Here is a 25,092-nt window from a genome sequence, read left to right as displayed (position 1 = left end):
GGAATTAGCCTAGTTTTACAATTAACTATTCTAGCAATCAATCCCAAAATTTTAATCATTAGGAAGCATAAAAGCTGATGATTATAAGAGGAAATTTAAATAGCTAGAATTATTTTGACAAATTCTAATATAATTGGTCTTGCCTCTCTAGATCATGGTTCCTTATCTACATAATTTGATTAAATAGTATCTTAGAAGTCTTCAGTTTTAACATTATTTCATAATTTAAAGGTAACTTACCTTCTGCAAATGTAACTGTCACAGTCTCTCTCAGAATATTCCCATTATCTGTAGTCCACTGAAGCTGAAATGGGAACATTTATTTCAGTAGAATTAACAAAGCATTTTTATTAAAAAAAACTTCCCATCATCAATACAATTGTTATATTCTATTCAGTCATAGTACAACTATGCTTTATCCTGCAATTACTCTCTTCATGTGTTCACATTCTTAAAACACAGTTACACTTAATTATCTAAATATATTACTCTCTCAAGTTCAGATAACAAGAATGTTGACAGCAAATGCAGATGACACGGACTACTGCTAACCAAAGCTGTCCAAGTACCTGAATTTTGGGTAGTAAATAATTAAGAGTTTTGGATGCCAAAGAGTTTTGGTTGCTAGTAGCTCTAGCTTAAACAAAGTCTGATCTAGTTATTGAATTTGGATAGTAAAATTCTGAAGAGCGACAGATACTGCATCTGAGATTTTAATGCTGTAATCACTGTGCTTCATAATTAGCAGTTTCTGGGTAATTATAGTAATTTCTTCAGAACAGGTAAAACATTCTTAGAAAAATACTGTATTCAGGAAGAACATACAGTATCATGGAATGAGGTAAAATTTTTATTTATAGATGATATATGGAACTAACATTATCACTTTGTATAATCGAGACTGAATTGTCCTATTTAAAGTTGCCCATATATTTAAAAAAGGGAGATGTAAGCAGTATGTACTTAATAAATGTCTGTTAAATGAATAAGATATACCTTTCATGGAGATAAAATGTTGATTTTTCATAAGAAGGTTACTACCATTATTTTCTAGACTGAGTTGGAAATTCACTCACATTTCTACTCAAGAGAATACAAAATTTTAGTCAAATCATCACCTGAGAGTTCACAGTGTTTACATCTCTTAAGAAAAAGATACCATTTTTGTTTAATATCAGTTATTTATATGGTCTAATATCAACCACTGTTATTTGCCTAAATAGTACTAAAAACTGAGAAAGATTTTAAATAAAATAAGAAATTACTGTTGTGATCATACCGTTGCTGGAATAATCTCTGTGTTATACACATTATCTCCATTTTTCAAGGATTTCTGTACTTCATGGATGTGATTTTTTATATCATTTACAGTTGGAAAAAAGGATAAATTATGTCTTTCAGGCACCTCATCAGGTTTGAACAGTTCCCTTTCCACAAATTTTCTGTGGAAAATAAAAGGTAGAATAAAAACATAAAGAATCTAGCAACATACTATGAATTAAATAAGATAAAGACTTTCTTTTAGGACAAACTTCTGTGAAGAATGGTGTACAGTTTTATAAGTAATCTGTCTCCTTGTACTTTTTTTTTTTAATTAATTAATTAATTTATACAAGCACTGGGTACAGTCAGAAGCGTGGGAGGGTGAGAGAATTCACCAGACACAGAGCAGAGAGCAGAGCAGAGCAGGCAGATTGATGAAGTACACTGCTGAGGGGAGCAGCGGGCGGCAGGACAGGTCTGCGCACCATGTGGGACCCTCACCCGGCGGCTGGGAATCGAACCGGCACTGCAGAGGCTGCGGGCAGCTTGGCAGCCCAGTGCTCCACCACTGCGCCACCGGGGAGGCCCTAAGTAATCTGTCTTTCAATTTTTCATTTTCCATTAGACCAAATCAGAGAATTCATGCAGATTAAGGAAATAGCCTACTTTCTTTGGTTTAACATCTGTGTATCTTAGAATAAATTTTGACATCTTTATGAATTTAAAGGAATCACTATTTCCAGTTTAAATATAACATGTTTTTAAATACTTACTCATGAGTCAGACACTATACTGAACCCTTCACATCAATTATCTACTTTTACTGTGCAGTAGGTACAATTATCATCCCCACTTTACAGACAAGGGAGCTGAGGGCTGCAGAAGTTAAATAATTTGCCCCAAATTATATACATACCTAACAAGCAAGCGACCTTTGGGCCTACACCCAAGTTATAAGACCATATCAGAACTGCATTACACTCTGTTCTTTTTTTTTTTTTTTTTTTTGGGTATAAATTAATTTATTTTTATTTATTTTTTTTATTTTATTTATTTTTTTTAATATTAAATTTTATTTTTATATTCCCCCATACAATTGCAAACGCCCCATTCTGACCCCAATCCCTCCCCTCCCGCCCCTCACCCCCCAAAAAGTGTCTCTGGTTCATAGTTTTTTGTTGATTTTGATTTTCACTTTCTTATATTCATTTTCCTGGTCCCTTATTTAAGTTTTCTAGATTCCTGCTATGAGTGAGACCATCCGGTATTTTTCTTTTTCTTTTTGGCTTATTTCGCTGAGCATGATCCCTTCCAGCGCCATCCATGTTGCTGCAAATTGCATGTGTTTATCTTTTTTGAATGCTGAGTAATATTCCATGGTATATATGTACCACATCTTCTTGATCCAGTCATCTATTTTTGGGCATTAGGGTTGTTTCCAAAGCTTAGCTATTGTAAACAGTGCTGCTATAAACATAGGGGTGCAGGTGCTCTTTGGAATTGATGTTTCTGTGTCCTTTGGGTAAATACCTAGGAGTGGAATTGCTGGATCATATGGAAGCTCTATGTTTAGTAGGTCCAGAAATCTCCACACAGCTCTCCATAGTGGTTGGACCAGTTTGCACTCCCACCAACAGTGCAGAAGAGTTCCTTTTTCTCCAAATCCTCGCCAACATTTGTTGTTGCTAGTTTTTTTAATATGTGCCATTCTCACTGGTGTAAGATGGTATCTCATGGTAGTTTTGATTTGCATTTCCCTGATTACAAGTGATGTTGAACATTTTTTCATATGTCTGTTGGCCATTTGCATTTCCTCTTCAGAGAAGTTTCTTTTTAGCTCTTCTGCCCATTTTTTGACTGGATTATTTTCTTTGTTGTTGCTGAGTCTCATCAGCTCTTTGCAGATTTTTGTGATCAGTCCTTTATCATTAGCATTACACTCTGTTCTTAAGATCAATAAATAGTAAACAGGTTTTATAGTGTATGGCTTTACAAAATTCCAGCTGTTCTAACAATGCCTCAATGGAAATTAATATAAAATGTCTAAGAAAGCTGCTAATAAGAAAAGTCACATATTAAGAAATAATTCTTGAAGATACTCATTGTGTTATTCAGATCAGACTACATAATAATCAGTAGGAAAAAGGTCAGTTAAATAGCAGAAATCATGGTGAAGCAAACAGGCTGTTTAGACCTATTATTCAGTTCTGTCTTTGCCTCTTAAACCAGTTAAACACTCTGAGTCTCCATATTCTCAGCTGCAGAATGGGGATAAATATACCAACTTTATAGAGTTATAACAATGAGATTGTGCACATAAAGATAGCACAATGCCTGACCCACACATAGTATCAAATATTAGTAATTATTATATCCTGACTATCAATAAAATTAGACCAGAGTGCTACATACAAAATTTCATTAATCAAAGAACTACCCATCTTCTTTTGTTGCAATAAAATTTAATTGCATTTCAAATAGATACAAATACCTTGTCCTAGATTTTAAAATCTTTGGTTCAACAAAGGATTTTTTCTGTAAAAGTATTTATTATACAATTTAAAACTCATATATCACTTAGAAATAGTCCAATTTACCAAATCTGAATATAGGGAATCTCAAATGAATAATTCGAATTAATACTCATGGATAGCCAAGCATCTGCTGGAAAAGATCAGTTCAGAAATAAGATTATTTTAATAAATTAATGAACTATACTCTTTATCCACTGTAATAAGATATATATACTACAAAATACACATAATGCTAAGTATATTACTTAAATCAACAAAAATGAAAAAAGTGGAAGGACAAGTTGTTTTTATTGTACCTTAGCTGTTTCCTTACTGCATATACTTGTTCTATTCCCTGTGAAACTAATTCTTGAATTTTATGTGCGACTTGAGGATGTAGACGTGAGGGTAATGCACAGTTCTCATCTCTAATTGCAGTTTCCTCTTCTTCAAGAGAGGACACAGGGAAGGGGGAAGGTGACAAAGGACGGCAAGGAGTCTCTAATTCATGATACTGATGAGCTTGCTGTGTAGGTAACTGTACATACCATCTGACAACAGAAAATATTTAAAATTTCATTAGTCAACAAAGACAAATCATAGCTTCTTATGTTAATACTCATCAAGAAAAAGAATACTCTTTTAAGAAAAAAAATTGAGTGCATCAGACTAAATAAATTTTAAAATAAATAGAAGTAAAATATTAAATGTCTTCTCTTAACTCTTGTAAGATTAGCTTTATACCCAATTAAATTAAAATCTTGATAAACCTTTACAAAGTTTCCTTATAGCCCAAAACTTAAGGAGGGAGCAGGATATATGTATTTACTTAAATTTCAGATTAAGTTAATTTTATCCAATAAATAAGAGACTAGCTGAAAGGTGAATAAAGGTCTTTCATACTGCAGTATAAACACTAGAAAAATGAGCTGATCTAATAGGATACTGTTCTAATGGATATTTTGTATAAAATATTTGTAAAGACTGATGCTACATGAAAAGGAGGCTACTTAAAAATCATACACAATGTTCTCCAAGCTGAAGGATGTAATTATCTTTTCATTTTTCACATATGTGAAAGTATTTTAAAATCGCACAAAAACTATTCCACAAACATAATCTCATTACACCTGTACTGACACATAAAAGAAAGCCAGTATTTCCTGGTATTTAAAACCTGAAGCATAAAAGATAAAAAATGGAACTTTATGAAGGACTTATAATTCATTTCTGGCTGCCATAAGAAATGAAAGATGTGTTTTAAAACTATATAGATGACACCAAGTTTGGCTCCTAATAACTATCTGAAACAAAATACTAGATATACAATGAAACGTATTGCTAAATACATATTGTTATTTTGGGAAAAAACTTCCATGTAATATACAAAATGCTTTGGTCAGAATTATCCATATCATGTGGCTTATCAACTTACTGGCTTAAACAGAGGGAAATAATTTTAATACCCAAGAAACTACTAGTGAGGCATCTACTTTTTAAAACTATTTCTGAATGAAATAATTGGAAAACATAATTAAAATTTCTCTTAAAGAGTTCCAGAAAATGTAAGAAACTTATAAGAACTATAAAAATGTCATACCTAAGAACACCACCAGCATCCACCAAGTTCTTCTTTAGCATGTTAAAGGCTTTCTCTTGCTCCATTCGAATTATCTTCTTGTCAATTTTGGGGTCCGTAGGAACTCTATATTCAGGAAATTTCTGTACCTTTTTAATGTAAATCCTTTTTTTTAAGAAAAAGTAAATTTGTTTCATTATAATCTAAAAAAAAATCAAACTTATCAACCTGGGTTTAAGCATTAAGTTGAGAGAAAATTCAAATAATCTAGAGGGAATTCAAAGGATTATATAAAAGATATGTACTATCCTCAGTGCATAATATTTAGCAAATTAATAATTATTTCAGGAAAAATTATCTAAATGTTTATGGATATTAAGGTATTTGTTTTTGGTTTTGTTTTCAGGATTTGCCTCCTCTCCATTCTCTGGAAGCTATAAGCATCTTATACCTGGATTTCTTTTAATGGAGGGCAGCTACTTCTAGGACTTTGTGTCTACATACTTTCATTAATCACATCTACTTAATATAGCAATGTCATAATAAAGCTACACATTGGTGCTTCTCTGATCAAGGATCTATCTAGTACTAAGTATGAATTTTATGACAGTATTGGAAGCATTCTACATTATTCTAGCTTATTTATCTAGACTTACTTTCAATTGCTTCAAATATAAAATTGTTTTTTCTGGGAGGGTTTATAATCTCAATGTTTCTTTCCGGTCTAATACCAAATATGCAGTCACCCATATCTTTATAGTTCTCCTGGTCTATAATACCTTCCTCCTCTAATTCTTTACTCAAATTCAATTAAACTTCAGTATCCAAGTTAAGTTATACTTTCTTGTTCATTAGTTTCCATGAATATATTCCTCCTCTAAAGACAGTTCAACCAAACATTTGATACTATGTACTATGCTCTTATGTTCTCCAATAGTTTTCAGTTTCCTAATCCACCCAAACAATTTTTTTAAAGAATTATTCCTTTATTGTAAGATTTTTATTTATGTTGCATAGAAAAGCTAGGCTATAGGCCAGAGGTGCGGGAGGGTGAGAGGACTCACTAGAGAAAGAGTGGGGAGCAGAACAGGTGGATCTACTGAAATACACTGCTAAGGTTAAGTTAGCTCCCTGGCTGGGGATTGCATTCAGGCTGTTGTGGTGGGCCCTGCAGTGGTAGTGCTGAGCCTTAACTCCTAGGCCACCAGGGAGGTTCCCCAAAAAATATTTTAAATTGTCTGTGATTAAGTAAAATCTTATCTTTCTCTTTTAGTCTCCCTTCTTCCCATGGCACCCAACACAGTTGGTGGGCACAGCATACTCAAAGAAAGAAGACAAAATGATTAATAATAAACTTATTTTCTCACACACAGAAGTTTTCTCCTAAGTTATACCTAAAAAGTTATATTGCTTATGTTTAAAATGCAGCTGAAATTTGTTTCATTGACATGTTTAAATATTAGCTAAAGTTAACATTTTAATACATGAGAAACCTTAAAAACTGCTGTTAAAAACTCGAGAATGCTGAGGTTTGAGGACAAAGATGTAATTTTAAAATAAAATGTTTCAAAGATAAACTAAATTCAACTATACATGTTATAACATGTTTAGTTTATATTACTATACATGTTATCTCTTAAAAATTTATTTTGTCTGATAATATCTAAAAAGAAAATTAATAAAGGACATTATAAAAATCTTTAGTTGGCTCATATTTTTCATTCTTACAAGAGCAAAGACTACTCCGTAGTCCTGTCTAAAGCAGTAATATCCATACTAGTAATGAATATAATTGGTAAAACCTCTCTAGAAAACACTTTGCAATACCCTTAAACATTTAAAAAAATTACAACTTTCATCCTAGCAACTTAAAGGAATTCATCTTACTAATACACTTGTACAAGTTTACAAATAGGTACGATATTATTAACTGCAATTTTGTATACAATAAAGAAGACTTTTCAGAGCCTACAGGTCCATTATTAAAGGACTTACATAAATGATAACTCATCCATCAATGGATGATTAGTTAGTAATAGATGATTACTAACAAGGAATCACAAAATTAATAGTATATATCAATTAAAAAAATAAAGAAAGAACTAGTGCTTTTATGTACAGATATGGAGACAACTTCAACATATATTGGGAATGAACAAAAAATAGGTAAATTTAAAAAAAAGTGAAGTGTAGTATAGTATATGTTAATGTAAATTCATAGTAGGAAAGACAGTATAATACTACAACTTTGAAGAAGGAAAATGCTAGTAAGTTTTACTAGTATCTTCAGCATTTATGAGGGTCCAGGAGGACACACACACATTTATATACATGTACATATATGCATATACAGAGTACCTTTGGAAGGTTACTCAAGAAACTGGTAAGTTTTTGCCTCTTAAAGAGGGATATAAGGAGCAGGGGAAAGAGAAAACATTTTACTTTTTGGCACTGTTTTAAAGTTAATAAAAATGTGCATATTAGCTATTCAAAAATATATAATTCAATAAAGAAAAAGAAAAGAAAGCTTACCGAGCTGGACAAGTGGCTTTGTAGAGTTGACAAGACCTGCTTTCCTGTTCACTGATTTTTTTTAACTGGAAACCTTTTCTTCTTGGCCCATACTGACACTCCATTACCACAGCTCTACTCCCTGTGGGCCAAAATCAACTAATGATATTAATTCAAGTATCCATCTGTTCTGGATACTAGATTAAAAATAATTTGGTGGTACTGTCAAAATTTATGCTTTTAGTTATTCAATTTAAAGGAAAGACAACATCAGTAAGTCTCACTAAAGATGTACTAACACAAACATTTAAAAGTTTATTGTAACATTTACCAAGTTATGGTAAGGAAATTAGCAAATATCACATTTACTGAATGTCTACTGATATTTACACATAAATGATTTTTAGTAATAAAATTTACTACTTTATACATAGAAATTAGCAAATGTTATATGTTAATGTGTATTGTTATTTAAATTTTTATTTCCTTTTATAGTTATTTATTTCCTTATTTCTAGATGGGCTGTTAAAATAATTTGATAATCAGCCCTCTAAAATGGCCCCCAATGAGCCCTGCATTCTAGTACTCAGGTCCATGTATGATTCCTCCCCTTGAGCATATGTTAGACTTACTAACATATTTCTAATGTATAGGGCAGAAGTGATAGGATGTTATTTTAGATATTAGGTTATAAAAAGACTGTGACTTTCATCTTGGGTACAGCTTGCTCTTGCTTGGATTGCTCTCTCTGGGTGAAATCAGGTGTCATGTGGTGGGGCAGCTCTGTAGAGAGGCCCACGTTGCAAAGAATAAGGCCTACCAACAGCCACCTGAGTGAGTTTGGAAGCAGATCCTCCCCCAGTCAGGCAGTGAGCCGCTCCAGCCAACACCTTAAATGAAGCCTTGTGAGAGAACCTAAGGCAGAACCACCTTGCTATGCCGTTCTTGGATTCCTGACTCATAGAAACTGAGATAACAAATGTTTGTTGTTTTCAGCTACCAATTTTGAGATAATTTGTTATATAGCAATAGTTAATACAAATAAATAGAAGTGAAAACTACGTAGCTCAATCTTTTAAGTTGAATATTCTTCTCCCCATAGGGTATAGCAAACTTTTAAAATATAAAAACCATACCCACTAGTTATAAATCAAAATTTTGATAAAGCTGCTATTAAAACTTTAAGCCTCCATTTACAAGACACTATAAATAATGGTAAAAGGAAAACAATATTTTGAGAAACATTATAAATATATAACAAAGAATTAAATTGCAGACTAAAGAACCATAAATAATTTTCAAAAATAAAAATAAAAAACTAAACATAAAAATGGATGCAAGCTATAAATAGGCAATTCAGAAAGAACAAAAAGGATTTTTTTTTTAAGATTTTTTTTTTATTTATGCATACAAGAACTGGGGTGCAAGCCAGAGGTGTGGGGGGTGGTGGTAAAATTCACCAGAGACAGACGGGGGAGCAGAACAGGCAGATCTACTGCTGTGAGTGGAATAGCAGGTGAGATAGAAGAAATCTGCTGCACCATGTGGGCCAGCTCCCTGGCCAGGGATTGAACTCATGCCTCAGTGGCTGGTGATAACTTCACAGCACTGAGACTTTAACCCCTCGGCTACCAGGGTGGCCCAAGAATTAAAAGGATATTAAATGAACAAATGAAAAAGATGTTTAACTTTATAAGTAACTAGGGAAATGCAAATTAAAACAATACAAAAATATTATCTTACACTCTTCACTGTGGCCAAAAGTAAAACCAAAAACCAAAAGAAGTCTACAACAGCTGAATCCACTGATCTACCTTACCACCGCAAAAGGGTATGACACACAGGTAGCAATAAAAAGTACAAAGCACACCTGTAAAGTAGTATCACAAAAATCAAACCTTCACTTAATTAAGCCTCTAAAACCAACAGTTTACAGGAAATAGAAAAGATAAGAGAACATGTTAAACTACACACAGAGATGAATCAGCAAAATCTAGAATGTAGTAAACTCTACAGGACAAACTACCTGGGGGAAAGAGAAATTTTCAGATGAAAAGAAATTTAAGATATATATTAACCAAAGTAATACATGGACTATGTTTGGATGTGAATTTGAACAAACCTATAGAAAAAGAATTAGAGGTGGAGAAAAGTGAACTACTTTACGACATTAAGAAATTACTATTCATTCTTTCAGAGGGTGATAATGGGATTGCCTCTATAATTTTTATCTTTTATCAATACATGCTTTAGTAATTATAGATAAAATAATATGATATCTGGATATTGTTGTAAAATCACCTTGGGAGTGGGAAATGCAGAAGCAGGTAGGGGTAGAGATGAGAGAGGGTTTGTAACAGAGTGGTCACCAGAAAAAGGGAAAGTTCCAGTTTCCCTGCCCCACCCAAGGGAGGGTGGAGCTGAGTGGGGAGTAGAAAAAGCTGGACTGAGACTAGGGAAGGAAGCAAGAAGGATGGAGAGCAAGAAGATCTGGAGGAGGCACATGTAGTAAGAGACAAGAAAAGAAGCTACACTTGCTTTTTGGTCCTGGATTGGTTAAAACAGATGTGGGTGAGAGACCCAGGGGAAAGTTAACAATGGCAGCGTTAATCTTGATTTTGCTCTTTTCCCTCCAGACTTATCTGGCTGTTTCTGACTCTTTTCTATGGGTACCCACCAGAACGTGCTTTAGACTTGTGGCAGGCTTTCAGGCCTCAGAGGCCCTGCTTTGGGCAAAACCTGTTTGGCTGGGCATTTACCCATGAGAGGGATGGGTGACTTAGGGTGTTTGCTTTGGAAACTATATTCTTCTCCATTCTCCCCCTTTTCTGTGTTGCACACTAATTGTATTAAAGTTCCTTTCCACTAAAGGTCTTACACAATGGAGTATGTTTTGTCTTGATGCAGCAGATGACAAATGATTTAGAGCGGACAGGTTGGGGGGTCTTGGGGTGCCCCTCTCCCTGTCCCATAACAGATTGATCATATGCTGACACTGTAGTTGTTGAAGCTGGAAGATGGAAGATACTTGAAGTCATGGGATTCCATGTATCACTACCTCCACTTTGATACACATATGAAATTTTCTATAATATAAATATTTTTATTTATTTTTTAAAGTTTTTTTTTTTTTTTAAGATTTATTTATCTATACAAGAACCGGGGTACAGGCCAGATGTGCGGGAGGGTGAGAGGATTCACCAGAGACAGAGCAGGGAACAGAATAGGTAGATTGATGAAATATACTGCTGAAGGGAGCAGCGGGCAAGACAGGAGAGGTCTGCTGCGCCATGTGGGTTTCTCCCTGGCCGGCTGCACTTCACAGTGCAGTGCTCAACTGCCTGCGCCACCAGGGAGGCCCAATATAAAGATTTTTAAAAGTCTAACAATGAAGTGAATGAGGAAAAGGGAATTGCTGAAATGAATAAAAATTGGAATAGACTGTCAATCCCTGAAATCTAAAAAGCTCAGAAAACAGTTTTTGAAGTCATTTGGCTGCAAACCCTGACCTTTGTATTGTTATTTAATCCCCTTAGTCTGACTATCCATAAAGTATTACTTTGGCTGATTAAGTGATAATGTTTATAGAATATTTGGTAGTACTCTATAATATTACCATATTATATTCTAAAAATACAGAATTTTGAATTACATCTAATCAAATCAATTTTAGAGAAGGAATTTTAGACTTATAAAGATACTAATGAGAATAATTTGAAATAATCTCGTGAAGATGAAATGGGCATATTTTACAACTCAGCTATTCCACTTCAATGCATACACTCTTGAAAAATGTACATCTTTTCAACATAAAACATATATTGTGGAGGTTAGACTATAGCATACTATGTAATATTGAAAAGTTGAAAAAACTTAAAAGACTGGTAGAAAGATAATTGTGTTTTGATCATGTGCTGGAATATTACATAATAGTTAAATTGAATTAAGCAGAATCTGGAAGTATCAGCATTGGATGGATTTTAAAAAACAAGGTCGAGTGAAAAGTTTATACAGCAATGTCAACAGCTGGATTATATATATTTCAAAATATTTAAAGCAATGCATTATTATAAATAAAAATACGTATGGTAAAGTAGAAAAAATATAAACTGAAAAGACAGAAACCAAATTCATTTGTGGCTCCATGGTGAGTTAAGAAGTGGATTAGAACTAGGGAATGGGAAGAAACTGAATTTTTTATACAACACTGGTGACACCTGGACAGAAAAAGCTGCATTTATCTCATCTCCCTTACATTTCTCTTTACCCTCAGAGGAATAGGAAGAGGCTCTTCCTTTTGAATCAGTACCACTACCATTCTGAAATAAATCACTTATTTTTAGGTTCCTTGGGGTCTATTTCTAGGGTGACTCAGTAGGAGTTTCTTAAAACTCTACTACTTTAATAAATACTAGCTTAGTGTTTGAGAATACTGTATGTAACACATCTGACAAGAACATTAATATTAAAATATATAATATCACCAGGTAGCTTATAAATTCTATACAGTAACTCCAGAGTTCTTAGTCACCTACAATGAACAGAAACTTGCCTCAGAAGGAGAGATTATCCGGATTGGATATAAAAGACTCCACCAGGCAAGGGTATTTAAATAAAATTGCTCTATTGTTTAATTTTTATTAAATAGGTTTACCTAGAATTTCAATATTTATATTTTCTATTTAAAATGTTTATGGGAAGTATTACTTATCTCACACTAATAGATTAAAATGCTATTTTATAACATAAAATAACTGATTATATTTGCTGTAAGTTTTCCTTCTAGTAGATGCAGTTTCATCTACTAATATTCAGTTAGCAAAGTGAAAATGTATCACTTTAGAAAAGCCATATTTTCACAATGGATCATGGCTATTACTGATCCTTTTAAAATAACACTTTCAAAAAGTACCTGCATTGACAAATGGAATTCCATCATATGGGACATACTGGGACTTCCACATCAAGCGTGTAGCTGGCTTGGCTGGACTTGGAGATTGGCGAGTCCCCCAAACACTCTGTGTCTGCTGCTTGTGAAATGTTAGAATACTTTCTAATTCAGTCTCACTTACGCAGTAGCCCCGGTATGAATCTCCAATTTTCTGTATGTAGTATAAATTAAAAGACAAAATTATTAGCAAATGTTTCACTGCACAAAAAATTTAGTAAGACGGTTATATAAGATGAAAAACTCATCAGTTTTCAAAAGAGAATGTCATTTCTCCCCTCAGATCAATGGTCTATTACAACCAGTGGGTCTGACTGAAATTCAACCAGTTTCATCAAGTAGATAATTTCCAGGTATTTGTTAAGAGAATATAATGCCAACATCATTGCCATACTACAAGTCCGTAAATAACATCTTTTTGTTCAAGATTGTTTTGTTAGAATACTGATAAGGAAAAAAACAATCAAACCCCAAGCACTGTCTGTGTGAAGTTTGCACAGTCTTCCAACATCTGATACTCTGTGGGAGCTTGGGTTATCAACGTGTCTAAACTATTCTGTGTCTTCGTCTTAATTATTCTTTGCTTTGACTATTCTGTGTCTCTCAGTGTGCAGAAACAGGGAAAGTTGATAAGGAACATCTCAGAGCAAAAGTCCTAGTATGAGGATCTATACATGCTAAAAACAGCATGTGCAGATACATAAACCTAGATGGTATAGCCTATTGGGAACACAGTTGTACACATGTTCATCACTGATTAAAAGTAACACTATTAAACAGTGTAAGACTGTGTGTGTTTATACATATTACTTAGGAAAGTAACAACAGTTATATTGTCCTAATAAATATAAGACATCTCATTACCAGACATTATTAGAAACTTTCTGAAATATTAAAACTTAAGTTATTATTTTCCAACCCATATTTTAAAATCTGATTTAAAAAATTAAGCATTTTAATGGTTAAATAATCATATATATCATGACCTGGTTACAAAAACAAGGGAGAATTAAAGAACAGAATTAAATACAGATTTGAGAATAATTTTTATAAAGAATTATGGGTCAACAAAATTGATAAGCTCCCCAAGAATAAAATGTAGAGAAACAGGACAAGATCAAACAATGACCCCTAAAGAAGTTCCACTGACTATATGAAAGAAGTACAAGCAAAGAAAGAGAAGAAATAGACAAACGTAGAAAAACACGATAGTGAAGTTTTTTGTTTTTTTTTTAATAGAGGCATTTTTTTTTTATTTGTTTGTTTGTTTTGTTTATACATGCACTGGGTACAGTCAGGAGCGCGGGAGGGTGAGAGAATTCACCAGAGCCAGAGCGGGGAGCAGAGCAGGCAGAAGGGCCGAAGTACACTGCTGAGGGGAGCAGCGGGCGGCAGGAGAGGTCTGCGCACCATGTGGGACCCTCCTCCGGTGACCGGGGAGCAGCCGGGGATGGAACCGGCGCTGCAGAGGCTACGGGCAGCTTCGCAACCCAGCGCTCAACCGCTGCGCCACCGGGCAGGCCCTGTTTTTTTTAAAGATTTATTTTTATTTGTTTGTTTGTTTGTTTATACAAGCACTGGGTACAGTCAGAAGTGCGGGAGGGTGAGAGAATTCACCAGAGCCAGAGTGGGGAGCAGAGCAGGCAGAGCAGGCAGAGGGACCGAAGCACCCTGCTGAGGGGAGCAGCGGGCGGCAGGAGAGGTTTGCGAGCCATGCGGGACCCCGGGGAGCAGCCGGGGATGGAACCGGCGCTGCAGAGGCTACGGGCAGCTTCGCAACCCAGCACTCAACCGCTGCGCCACCGGGGAGGCCCATGATAGTGAAGTTTTGTGGAAGAAAAGGAAATAGAATTGCAAGAGAGAAAAAGTAGCAGGGGGCCTCCCAGGTGGTCTAAGGGTTAAATCTTAGTGCTATCATGGCCTGAATTCAATCCACAGCCAGGGAGCTAACCCACACATGGCAAAACATACTTATCCTATCTTGCTCACTGCTCCCCTTAGCAGTGTATTTTAGTAGATCCACCTGTTCCACTCCCCGCTCCTTCTATGGTGAATCCTCTCACCATCCGCCCCTACCCCCGTACCTCCAGCCTACACCCCAGTTCCTCTACACACACAAAAAAATTATTATTGAAAAAATAGCAAAGTGTGAATGGATTTCTATGCTCTCTGCCTTAGTAACATTTATACTCTCTAAGGAATAAAAGAATAAAGAAAGCATACACATGAACAAAAAATTATATATACTGCACCTCAATTAACTGTATTCAAAAGGACACTTGGGGATAAAATGTAGTCACAATCAATTAAGTGAATCTAGGCGAGGACTATTAAACTCACCTCACAGCTCCTTAGACGGCAGGCCCAGATAGGTGTGTTAGAAGAAAGTGGTTGTAGAGGAGCCAGAAAAGGTTCTTCAAGCATTCTGAGACGGGGAGGAATATATATGTAAATATTTACTACAATCTAAATATACATATATAAACACACATTCATTACTCAACCACTTTGTCTGGTGTCAATGACAATACATTATGGTTATCAATTATAATATATTTGGGTTATCAACAAGGAACTATAATAGTAAATACAGACTAACCGGGTGGGTATATTATCATTTACTGTAATCATTCAGCCATATATTACGAACTGCTAAAGCAAAGACCTTTTCCATGTAATTAAGTCCCAACAAATTCAAATATTTTCTCTCTCTCTCTCTCTCAAGGCTTATTTTTGTACTCTTCTCTTTATACATCTTTTAATCAAAAATATAGGCTAACAAAACATCTTCAGGTGACTTGTTAAAGGTAACCTGATATTACATGCCATAAGACTAATATATTACATTAAGTTCTAAGACTGTCAGAAAATACTAGTTCAAAAATATTCTCAGAAAAATTAACATAAATATACAAAACCCATGTCTATATTTCCCTAAATTATAAACAGTGTTATCTTAGGCAAAAGTAAAAGCTGAAATAGATGTTAACAAAACTTTACCACAAAACTTTACCACAGAGGAATTAAATGCATAAAAATATGATGAAACCATTAAAAATTTTAGGAAATAGAATGGGTATTTCTGAAATCTAAAAACTGTTAGTATCAGATGCTTTCAGATTGTTTCAAAGGTAACAGGCAAGTATAACTAAGGAAAAGTAATGCTTTGGACACTTACAGCTTCTAGAGTAGCCTCTTTGTTAGGTAGTAAAAGTAAGTGAAGATAAATTTGATGATAGTTTATTTCTTGAATTTCTGAACTTTTCTATAGTCAGTCAGCTTTAGATGAGAAAACATAAATAATATTTCCATGATGATGTCAAGAAAAGGAGAATGACCTCCCTTTTTCCACTGACTTACCTGGTTACTGTCTTTTTGGGCAATGTGACGGATGCTTGTGGATGAAGAATATAATTGCTGGTATTGTCTGCTAAAGCATCCACTCTTACAGTTGGTAAGTTTCTGTCGTTGGGTTTCTCTTCAGAAACATCTTGACAATAACAATAAGAAAAAAAATTACTATCTTGAATAAGAACACGAGAACGTAGATAGAACTCATATATTTGTAAGATAAAATATTCTCTGAAGCCAAGATAACAAAATTTATAATATTTTATTGAGAATTTCTCTGATAAATTTGTTCACTTTCAAATTATAATACTGACTACTAAAATTCTGCAGTAAGTTTTGGAACTTATACTGAATATCTAGGATATTAAAGTGATAGAAATAATTGTTATATTAAAGTTGTACAATATAATAGAAAAATATGAAATTAACCTTTTTTGTTTCTATACTATGTTTATAGTGTCTTCTGTGAATTTTTTATTAAGTTTCAATGACTGTTAATAAACACAAAGAATCATAACACAAAGGTAAAAATATTTACCCTAAATCATTAAGTATGAAAGAGCAACAGGACATTGTTGCTATGATGTTAGGAAAGAGAGTCACAGGTAGAAAAAGGAGGAAAGCAAAGAAAGTGAACTAACAGGGATATTATAAAACAAGTAAAGAAAGAATAAAATAAAAAGGGGAGCATGATTCTCCTTTCTGAATCTGACGAAATGAAGAGGGAAAGAGCAAAGAGGATGAAACAAATAGTTAAGGGAAGTCAAATGGCTAACAACAATGTTGATTAAAAAAAAGTAAAAACTTTGCCAGAAGCTATTAGCACTATATTTTTGTTATTGTTGCTGTATTATAACGATTGCTATAATTAAGAAGAATTTATTTTATGCTCACTGGTCATTTGGGAGGAAGTAAGAGTCAACCAGCTTCACAGAATTCCAAAATGAAATAGACAGCTAACCTAGACAGGAGTTGAAAAATGAACTTGAAATTTATTTGGGCTAAGAAACTTTTTTCTACTTATTCAGTTCACAATTTCACCTAAAGAGATCAATTTTAGCAGACTTCCATGAGATGATTTTCTGAAATATACATTGTTTTTTAAAATATTCTCAAATTCTGTAAATTCTCAAATTCATTATTACTCACCCTGAAGACCATTCACATCCACAAGTTGCCCCTGAGGAATAATCACTTGTGCCATTCCTGTCTGGGTGGATGGAATTACATGAAGAACCTGTCCATTTTCTGAAGGGCTGGCAACAATCATCTTGGTAACATTAAAAAAAAAAAAAATCAAATAAATAAGCCAATATTGTTTTAATAGAATTATTAAATAAATGGTGGACATGCTTATCTCGATGTTGGTTATAAATTGTTAAAGACATGCTTATCCCTTATGTTGGTTACTATTATTTCCCTCATTTTATAGATGAAAACACTGAGGTACATAAAACATTTTTCCAAGGCCTCACAACTGAGCAGTGATAAATCCAGAGATCAAAACAGGAAGTTTGACTCTGCGTTCTATGATCTTAACTACTTACGGTCTTAATCACTATTTACTCAATAATCTGACTAGGCTCTGACTAAGCTGAATATATTTACTTTTTCTAGTTTATATTATCCATACATGTTTGAACTATTTAAGTCAACTAATAATAAAGTCAACTGCTAAGACTAACTACTACATTTTGCTAAATATGTTATTGCTATACAGTTACTTATAAACTATACTTACCATTTGTGCATTAGAATCCCCCAATGACTGAAGTTCATACTGAACAGGTTGCCCATTTTGGTCTACCAGATGGAATTGTTCTGCAGAAAGAGCCTGTGTCTGAGTCAGGGTCCCAGGGATATCCTGTGATGTGAGTGAATTTTCTGTTTCATGAGTAGTGCTTGGTAAAATTCTAGAAGAACCATTTTGTCCAAAGGATGGATCCCTGGAATCCATACAAGTCAGATGCTTTCGCAAAGGAAAAAAAAAAAAATTACTGGGTTGCTTATAAAATAAGTTACTACTTGTCTTAATAGAATGTTTATAATGAAAATAGACATTTATTTTTCAGTAACTTATTCACTTTACTTCTTCCAAGAGTCATCAATTCAGACTGATAAAGACCGAAAGCAATTAAGTGAGATTGTTGATTTTAATTATATTTACAATTTTTAAAATAAAATTTTCCATGTGAATGCATCCTGAAATAATGCATTTTAATTCAATGTAAAAATTATTCTTATGCACAAATTTTTATGACTATATTACTTTAAGCTTTCTACATAAAATATATGGATAATTGAATGCTAAAATTCTTGAGTACATAAAACACGATACTTATCCTCAAGCATAAAATGTTGCTAAATGGCATGCTGTTTTCCCAGTTGAATCCCAACCTCAAATACCTGAGAATCTGTTTTTGACTCTTTGGAATCATTATGGTTGACTCTTAATAAATCAGACTGTTCCATGCTGAAGTCATATTCAGTTCCATATTCTTCTATTATTTAATAGCTGAAAAAGTTCAAGTATCTGATCAACTAAAGCATTTAACGTTTATAGAATGCCTATTTTAAACAAATTTGTCATCTCCCCTATTGTATTTTCAATTTAATCATATCCATTCTATAGATAAGAAAATAAACATTTTTATTAAATTACATAGCAGGGCACGAGAATACATTCAAAGCAAAGGTTAATGTTATGTATTCCCTTCATGCCAGCCTTTATTATACTTCTGTGTGGACTTATTAAGAATGCTGTTTTGTGATTACTTCAAATATAAAAATTCTCATTTTACAAAGATTTAATGCAAATAAGGGCTTTAAATGTTTTAAGTTAGGTGCGGACTTTTATAGAATTAGATAATTTTAGAAAGAATTTCTTGGTATAGATAGGGATTATACACAACTCTCACCTTATTATGCAATCGTACCACTTCATATTGGCTTGACAAACTTTGAAAATGAATAAATACATATTGCAAAAAAGCCTGAGCCATGTGAGACCTCCTAAGGGGTTCTCAGCAGGTGGTGATTTTGTCTACAGACACACACACACCTGGATACTGTGCAACATCAGGAGTATTTTTGGTTGTGATAGCTGCAGGGAAGAGTGTTACTAGTATCTAATGTGGAGAAGCTAGAGGCATTGTTAAACAGTTACAGTGTACTAAGTGCACAGACAGCTCCCACAACAAAAATGTCAAGGGTGCTGAGGTTCAGATACCGTGGCATAACATATGAAAGTAATTATAGGTCTCTATTTGCTAAAAGGAATGACATTTATCCCTCAAAATTGGAATAAGGTCAAAATAAAATTCATAAAGAATATCAAAAATATAAAATAAACTTCATAAAATCATTTTAAGAGACTTTTATTTTTCAAAACATAGCATGAATTCATTTTTCTAAATCTTTAGAATTTTTTTAATACAAATAAAAATTGAACTTTTTTCTGGGATATAATTTTATGGATTTTAACACAAGTAACCACCACCAAATCAGAATAGAGAATAATTCCACCCCCAAGCTCTACATTTATATCTGTACTTAAGATTTATGCAATATATATATTGAATACATTGAGAAATTATTTTTCTGGATAGGATCAAAACGTAATTTGTAAAGTTAACATTATAGAAAATCTACAGGGTTTGCCATTTCATATTTCCAAAATAATCTATTCAAATATAAATTATAATAGGCTATGAAATCAGTTTCACTTTGATTTTTTTAAAAAGATTTATTTATTTATGAATACAAGAACTGGGTACAGGCCAGAGGTGGGGGGTGTGTGTGTGTGTGTGAGAGAGAATCCACCAGAGACAGAGCAGGGAACAGAACAGGCAGATTGACTGAAATACACTGCTGAGGGGAGCAGCGGGCGAGTCAGAAGAGGTCTGCTGCCCCATGTGGGTAGCTCCCTGGCCGGGGATCAAACTCATGCTGCAGTAGCTGCAGACAGCTTCACAGGTTGCATCATAACCCCTTGCGCCACCAGGGAGGCCCCATTTTGATTTTTTAATGTAAGTACTAGTATGACACAATAAATGAAGATTATAAATTTGGCCTAGCTATAAATACATATTTATCGAATGCTTATTATACCTAATAATTATTAGCTAGAATTATTAACAATCATTCTACTATTTTATAATATAGAAACTTTTCTTTACAGAAAAGGAAACTGAGGCTGACTGCTCAATGTTACATGACTATGATTTACTTAGCATTTACCATAGTAAAGCACTATACCAGTAGTGTTTTACACATGTCATTTTATTTAATCCCTTCAACAACCTTGTGATTCAGTTACTTACTCTTAATTTACATGTGGAAATAAGGCTCAGGTAATCAAGTAATTTTACCAAGATTACAAATATATATAGCTAGCCTACATGCATAGATCCCAAAGTCCACTCTTCATTATTACAATATGAACTCTTTCAGGATAACAAGGCTCCCTCTTTCCTTCATTTGTCATAGCCTCAAATTTCTTATTCTCTCTGTCTTTCTCTTTTTGGATAGGTTAACAAATTAAAGATGCTAAAAGAAGCTCTCAACTTCTCCTGCTTGAAATTAAACTTAATACAGTCTGACACACAAAAAGTGTGTCAAACTAGTGATCCCTGGCCCCTCCCCAAATTACAGCTCCAACAATGAAGGCTTTGTAGTCACTGAAAAAAAAAAAAAAAAACTCACTATATAAAGACTCAAAAGTAGAGCCTCAGAAGGAGAGACAAAGAATTTCAAAAACTTACTCCCACTTTCCTAATAGGTGCCCAGATCCCACTGTAAATTATCACTACAGACCTACTCCTTTAAAAAAAAAATTATCTTATGTACCTAAAATTTCATCAATGGGATTTTCACTTGAGTTAATAAGCATTTTCTTAAGAAAAAAACTGTAGAAAGAGTATCAGTCATTAACAAACTTGTATAACTTTATGTAAGAATAGCTTTTTTCCTTTCAGATGAGTTAAAAACAGATTACCCAGAAAAGTTAAATTTGCAGCTTAGAAAGCAAATACATTCAAAGCTCAGAGCACTTCAGAGGCAGTCAGCAGGCTTGAGTTAGATGCTGCAGTGAAGAATGAGAGCAGGATAGGTGTCCCAGAAAAGTGCACTAGTAAAGGACCGGGATGATGTGACCGACGGAAGATTGCCAAACACAAACTACCTGCTTCAGAATTTTACCCAGACTGGAATTTTTTTCAATGGAAGAAAGATAACTACCTTTCAGTGGAACTGAAAACTCAAAATTTTCCTTTCAGTATATATTACAGTATATTTATACTACAGGTAACAAGCTTTTGTGGTGACACTGAGGCAATAGTATTTAAAGTTCTTTTTACATGGAAAACAGGATTTCAGTATTCTATTGACCTAACCCATTGTTGAACTGGACATTAAAAGTACATTTTAGGGCCTCCCTGGTGGTGCAAGAGGTTAATCATCACACTATGAAGCAATCCACAGCCTCTGCAGCATGAGTTCGAGCCCCGGCCGGCCAGGGAGCAACCCACATGGCACAGCAGACCTCTCCTGTCTCGCTCGCTGCTCCCCGCAGCAGTGTATTTCAGTCAATCTGTCAGTTCAGCTCCCCACTCTGTCTCTGGTGGATCCTCTCACCCCCCCCCATATCTCTGTCCTGTACCCCAGCTCTTGTATGCATCAATAAATAAATCTTTAAAAAAAACCCAGTTTTTCCAATCAATGTGCAACAGTAGTATATTATAAATTATCCCTGTCAATTAATCTGTTAAATTTTAAGAATGAAGATATTAACATTAAAAAGCTAGATATAAAATGTTCTTTTCCAACTGGTAATTATAGACAGAAAAAAAAGCATATTTTGACTTTTCCATTAATATGTAATAGACAACAGTTAACTTTTACAAGCTGTTACTTTTAATTAGTTAAAAATAAAATTATTACCCTTCAGGCCGTAGCTCAAGTTTAAATTCCAGGTCTCAAGCATTCTCCTACCACTGGTGCCCTATCTTGTCCACTGAGGTTCTTCCTTTTTTTAGGGGCACTAGATCAAGATAGTTGCAGCATCATTTGTGTGAAAGCTTTATCTTCATAGCAGCATCTTTTCTGTAATGAAAAGGCATTCAATGTATATTTTCTTTTCCTACATCTAAAGAAAATGGCTAAGTTTTGTTTTACAGGCTTTGTTATAAAATAGCCATTATCAAATTAGTAGAGTAGAACTACTCTACTAATTGACTCTGTTGAAAAGAAAAACTAGGAATGACTTTACAGATAACTGTGTGCTTTAGGGTAGGTGACAAACTTTCTGTGTCTGTTTCTTTATCTAAAATTAGGGATTTGGACTAAGGTTTTGTTTCAACTCTCACATTCTATAACTGCTACCAAAACAAATACCTTTACAGAAAATTACATTTCTCTCCACAATGGAAGTATTTGCTAGCAGGCCATCTTTTGGAACCATAGAAGTTTGAGATTAAAGGCTCCCCTATAATATCCTGGGGTTGATTTGACAAGTTTATTTCTTAAGCAAGTAGTTACTGACTTTTGACAAATAGAATAGAAAGAAGAATGTATTACATATGTAACCTAGGCAATTACTGAAAACACACATTAAATTTGGCTGGCAAATTGCTTTCTAGAATGTTTCATATCACATTTAAAAAAGTGAATTTTACCTTATATCAAAAACAAAGATGAGGATAAAATGTCACACTAGAAATTCAATATTTTTATTTATAGGGAAATTGTTTATACCTATTGAATACACAGCAGAAAGGCAGAGACTAGTCAGTTGTCACTCATTTCTCTGTGTACCATTCTTGGCTACTGCTGTCTTGAGTATGCTCAATAGCATTCGTATTTGTTTAAAACTCTAGAGGTAATTCTCTGCTGCAATTTTTAAAAACCTTTCCTAACACTTGATTTCCTGTTAAGTTTTCGCTAGACTTTTGTGTAGTAAAATGTATCCATTAAAACCATTAATCTGAAGGGAATAAAAAACCCAAATAGGATAACTGAATGATGAAGCCACTTGAAGTTGTCTTAAATGTTTATATCAATTTTAGGTACTTTAATTACTATTTAAAGATTCTTGAAATCTATTCAATATTAGTGTTCTTGAAATCTATTTAATATCAGTGTTCTTGAAATCTGTTCATTATCAGTGAAATCTATTCAATATCAATCTTATTGACTGCATGAATAGTGCTCAAAAGTACTTCAGAAAATAATATTTCTCTCATTTTTCAGGATAGGTAAATAACAAAAACATAATATTCCTTCAATGATGTATACCAAAAAAATACTATGAATCAGTGGTGACAAAAATTGTATCAAGATTCCTTGTTTAGGGGCCTTCCTGGTGGTGCAGGGGTTAAACACAGCTAATCAAGCTATCACCAACCACTGCAGCACCATTTTGTTCCCCAGCTAGCCAGGCAGCACCCCTCATGGGGCAGTAGACTCCTCCTGCCTTGCCTGCTGCTCCCCTCAGCAGTGAATTCCAGTAAATCTGCCTATTCTGCCCCCTCAACTCTCTCTGGTGAATCCTCTCACCACCCCCCACCTCTGTCTTACACCCCAGTTCTTGTACACATAAATAAATAAATCTTTAAAAAAAAATTCCTAGTTCACAAATACCTTACAGAGTTTTTATAAGGATGGGTTTTGAAAGTTATCACATATTTTAAAAGTTTAAGTGTATGCAAATATAGAACCTATTTTAACTTTCATTTTTCAGTGAAAAAAATTTTAATGTTCACAATGTCTCTTATTTAAGATTTGCCCTCCCTATAAACTTTCCCATAGTCTTGGCATCTATGTACCTCTTACCCTGTACATACACACATCTTTTCACCTCTTGCTCTTTGAGAGCTTTACAAACTTTTTTTTTTTTGGTGGGACCCTCCCTGGCGGCCGGGGAACAAGACTGGCGGGTAGCCTCGCAGCCCAGCGCTCAACCTCTGAGCCACCAAGGGAGGCCCTTTACAAATTATTTCATTTAATTCTCACAACGATTCTATAAAGATCGTATTATCTCTGTTTATAGATTAAAAAAAAAAAAAACCCTAAAGTTACGTCAAGAAACTTGCTCAACATGCCATAACTTAGAGAAGAAACCTACAATAAAAAGATATGTATTTTCCAAGCTGTGGTTCTCCAGACAACTACATGTCTTACATGAGGACCGTACTAAATTAATCAAGTAGGAAATCAATGACTATACATTTTTTAAAGATATTTTAACAACGGTAATTATCAACAATAAAAAAAATCTGAAAAAAGAACTTAATTATTTGAAAGCTAATTTCAGGTTCTATGAATTTTAATTCAGGCAATTCTGTTGTAACTCAAAAACCACTTATGATTAAAGGAGAACGGTGTTTAAAACTGTAAAAATTTTTTCCACTTCTACCAAACTCTGAAAACAGAAAGAGCAAGACTTCAATTAAGAGTGTTTCAGGGCCTCCCCGGTGGCGCAGCGGTTGAGCGCTGGGTTGCGAAGCTGCCCGCAGCCTCTGTGGCGCCGGTTCGATCCCCGGCTGCTCCCCGGCCACCAGAGGAGGGTCCCACATGGCGCGCAGACCTCTCCTGCCGCCCGCTGCTCCCCTCAGCAGTGTACTTCGGTCCTTCTGCCTGCTCTGCTCCCCGCTCTGGCTCTGGTGAATGCTCTCACCCTCCCGCGCTTCTGACTGTACCCAGTGCATGTATAAACAAAAAACAAACAAACAAATACATAAATAAATAAAGCATGCCTCTATAAAAAAAAAAAAAAAAGTGTTTCAAACTTCAGGTGGTCTAAATTGTTTAAGGCATGTAATTCTCCTCACTACATCTAATTACATGGTAAAATGAATATGGTCTCAATTTGTATGTCCAGTTCTTTCCTAGGACTTCAGTACAAAGTTTTTCTTATTTTATCGTTCTAA

At 34.3% G+C, this 25,092-nt stretch overlaps 1 protein-coding gene across 8 annotated transcripts in view; it reads right to left on the bottom strand.

The window, feature by feature from the left end:
* CARF (calcium responsive transcription factor) overlaps positions 1–25,092 on the bottom strand; it is a 64,717-nt gene that overhangs the window by 9,910 nt on the left and 29,715 nt on the right. For 6 of the 8 annotated variants that reach the window (XR_005127638.2, XR_005127639.2, XM_037523866.2 and 3 more), the window contains exons 2-13: positions 22,106–22,267; positions 18,572–18,666; positions 17,907–18,134; positions 17,315–17,435; positions 16,175–16,304; positions 15,155–15,239; positions 12,779–12,968; positions 7,888–8,008; positions 5,377–5,520; positions 4,094–4,327; positions 1,280–1,442; positions 241–304 (exon numbers count right to left, since the gene is read on the bottom strand). Coding sequence is in view for 6 of the 8 variants with exons in the window: in XM_037523866.2 (XP_037379763.1) it covers positions 241–304; positions 1,280–1,442; positions 4,094–4,327; positions 5,377–5,520; positions 7,888–8,008; positions 12,779–12,968; positions 15,155–15,239; positions 16,175–16,304; positions 17,315–17,435; positions 17,907–18,134; positions 18,572–18,666; positions 22,106–22,148 (1,618 nt within the window). In the remaining 2 variants the exon portion in view is untranslated. Of the gene's footprint in view, positions 1–240; positions 305–1,279; positions 1,443–4,093; positions 4,328–5,376; positions 5,521–7,887; positions 8,009–12,778; positions 12,969–15,154; positions 15,240–16,174; positions 16,305–17,059; positions 17,127–17,314; positions 17,436–17,906; positions 18,135–18,571; positions 18,681–22,105; positions 22,268–25,092 lie in introns of those variants that run through there. The other 2 variants (XM_037523867.2, XM_054699997.1) reach the window with 2 other exon arrangements.

Source organism: Talpa occidentalis, unplaced genomic scaffold (genome assembly GCF_014898055.3).
Source record: "Talpa occidentalis isolate TD23 unplaced genomic scaffold, MPIMG_talOcc4v2.1 talOcc4.3, whole genome shotgun sequence".
NCBI classification, from domain to species: Eukaryota; Metazoa; Chordata; class Mammalia; order Eulipotyphla; family Talpidae; genus Talpa; species Talpa occidentalis.
The sequence above is the reverse complement of the archived record's forward strand: the minus strand, read 5'-3'. Positions and strand labels throughout refer to the sequence as shown.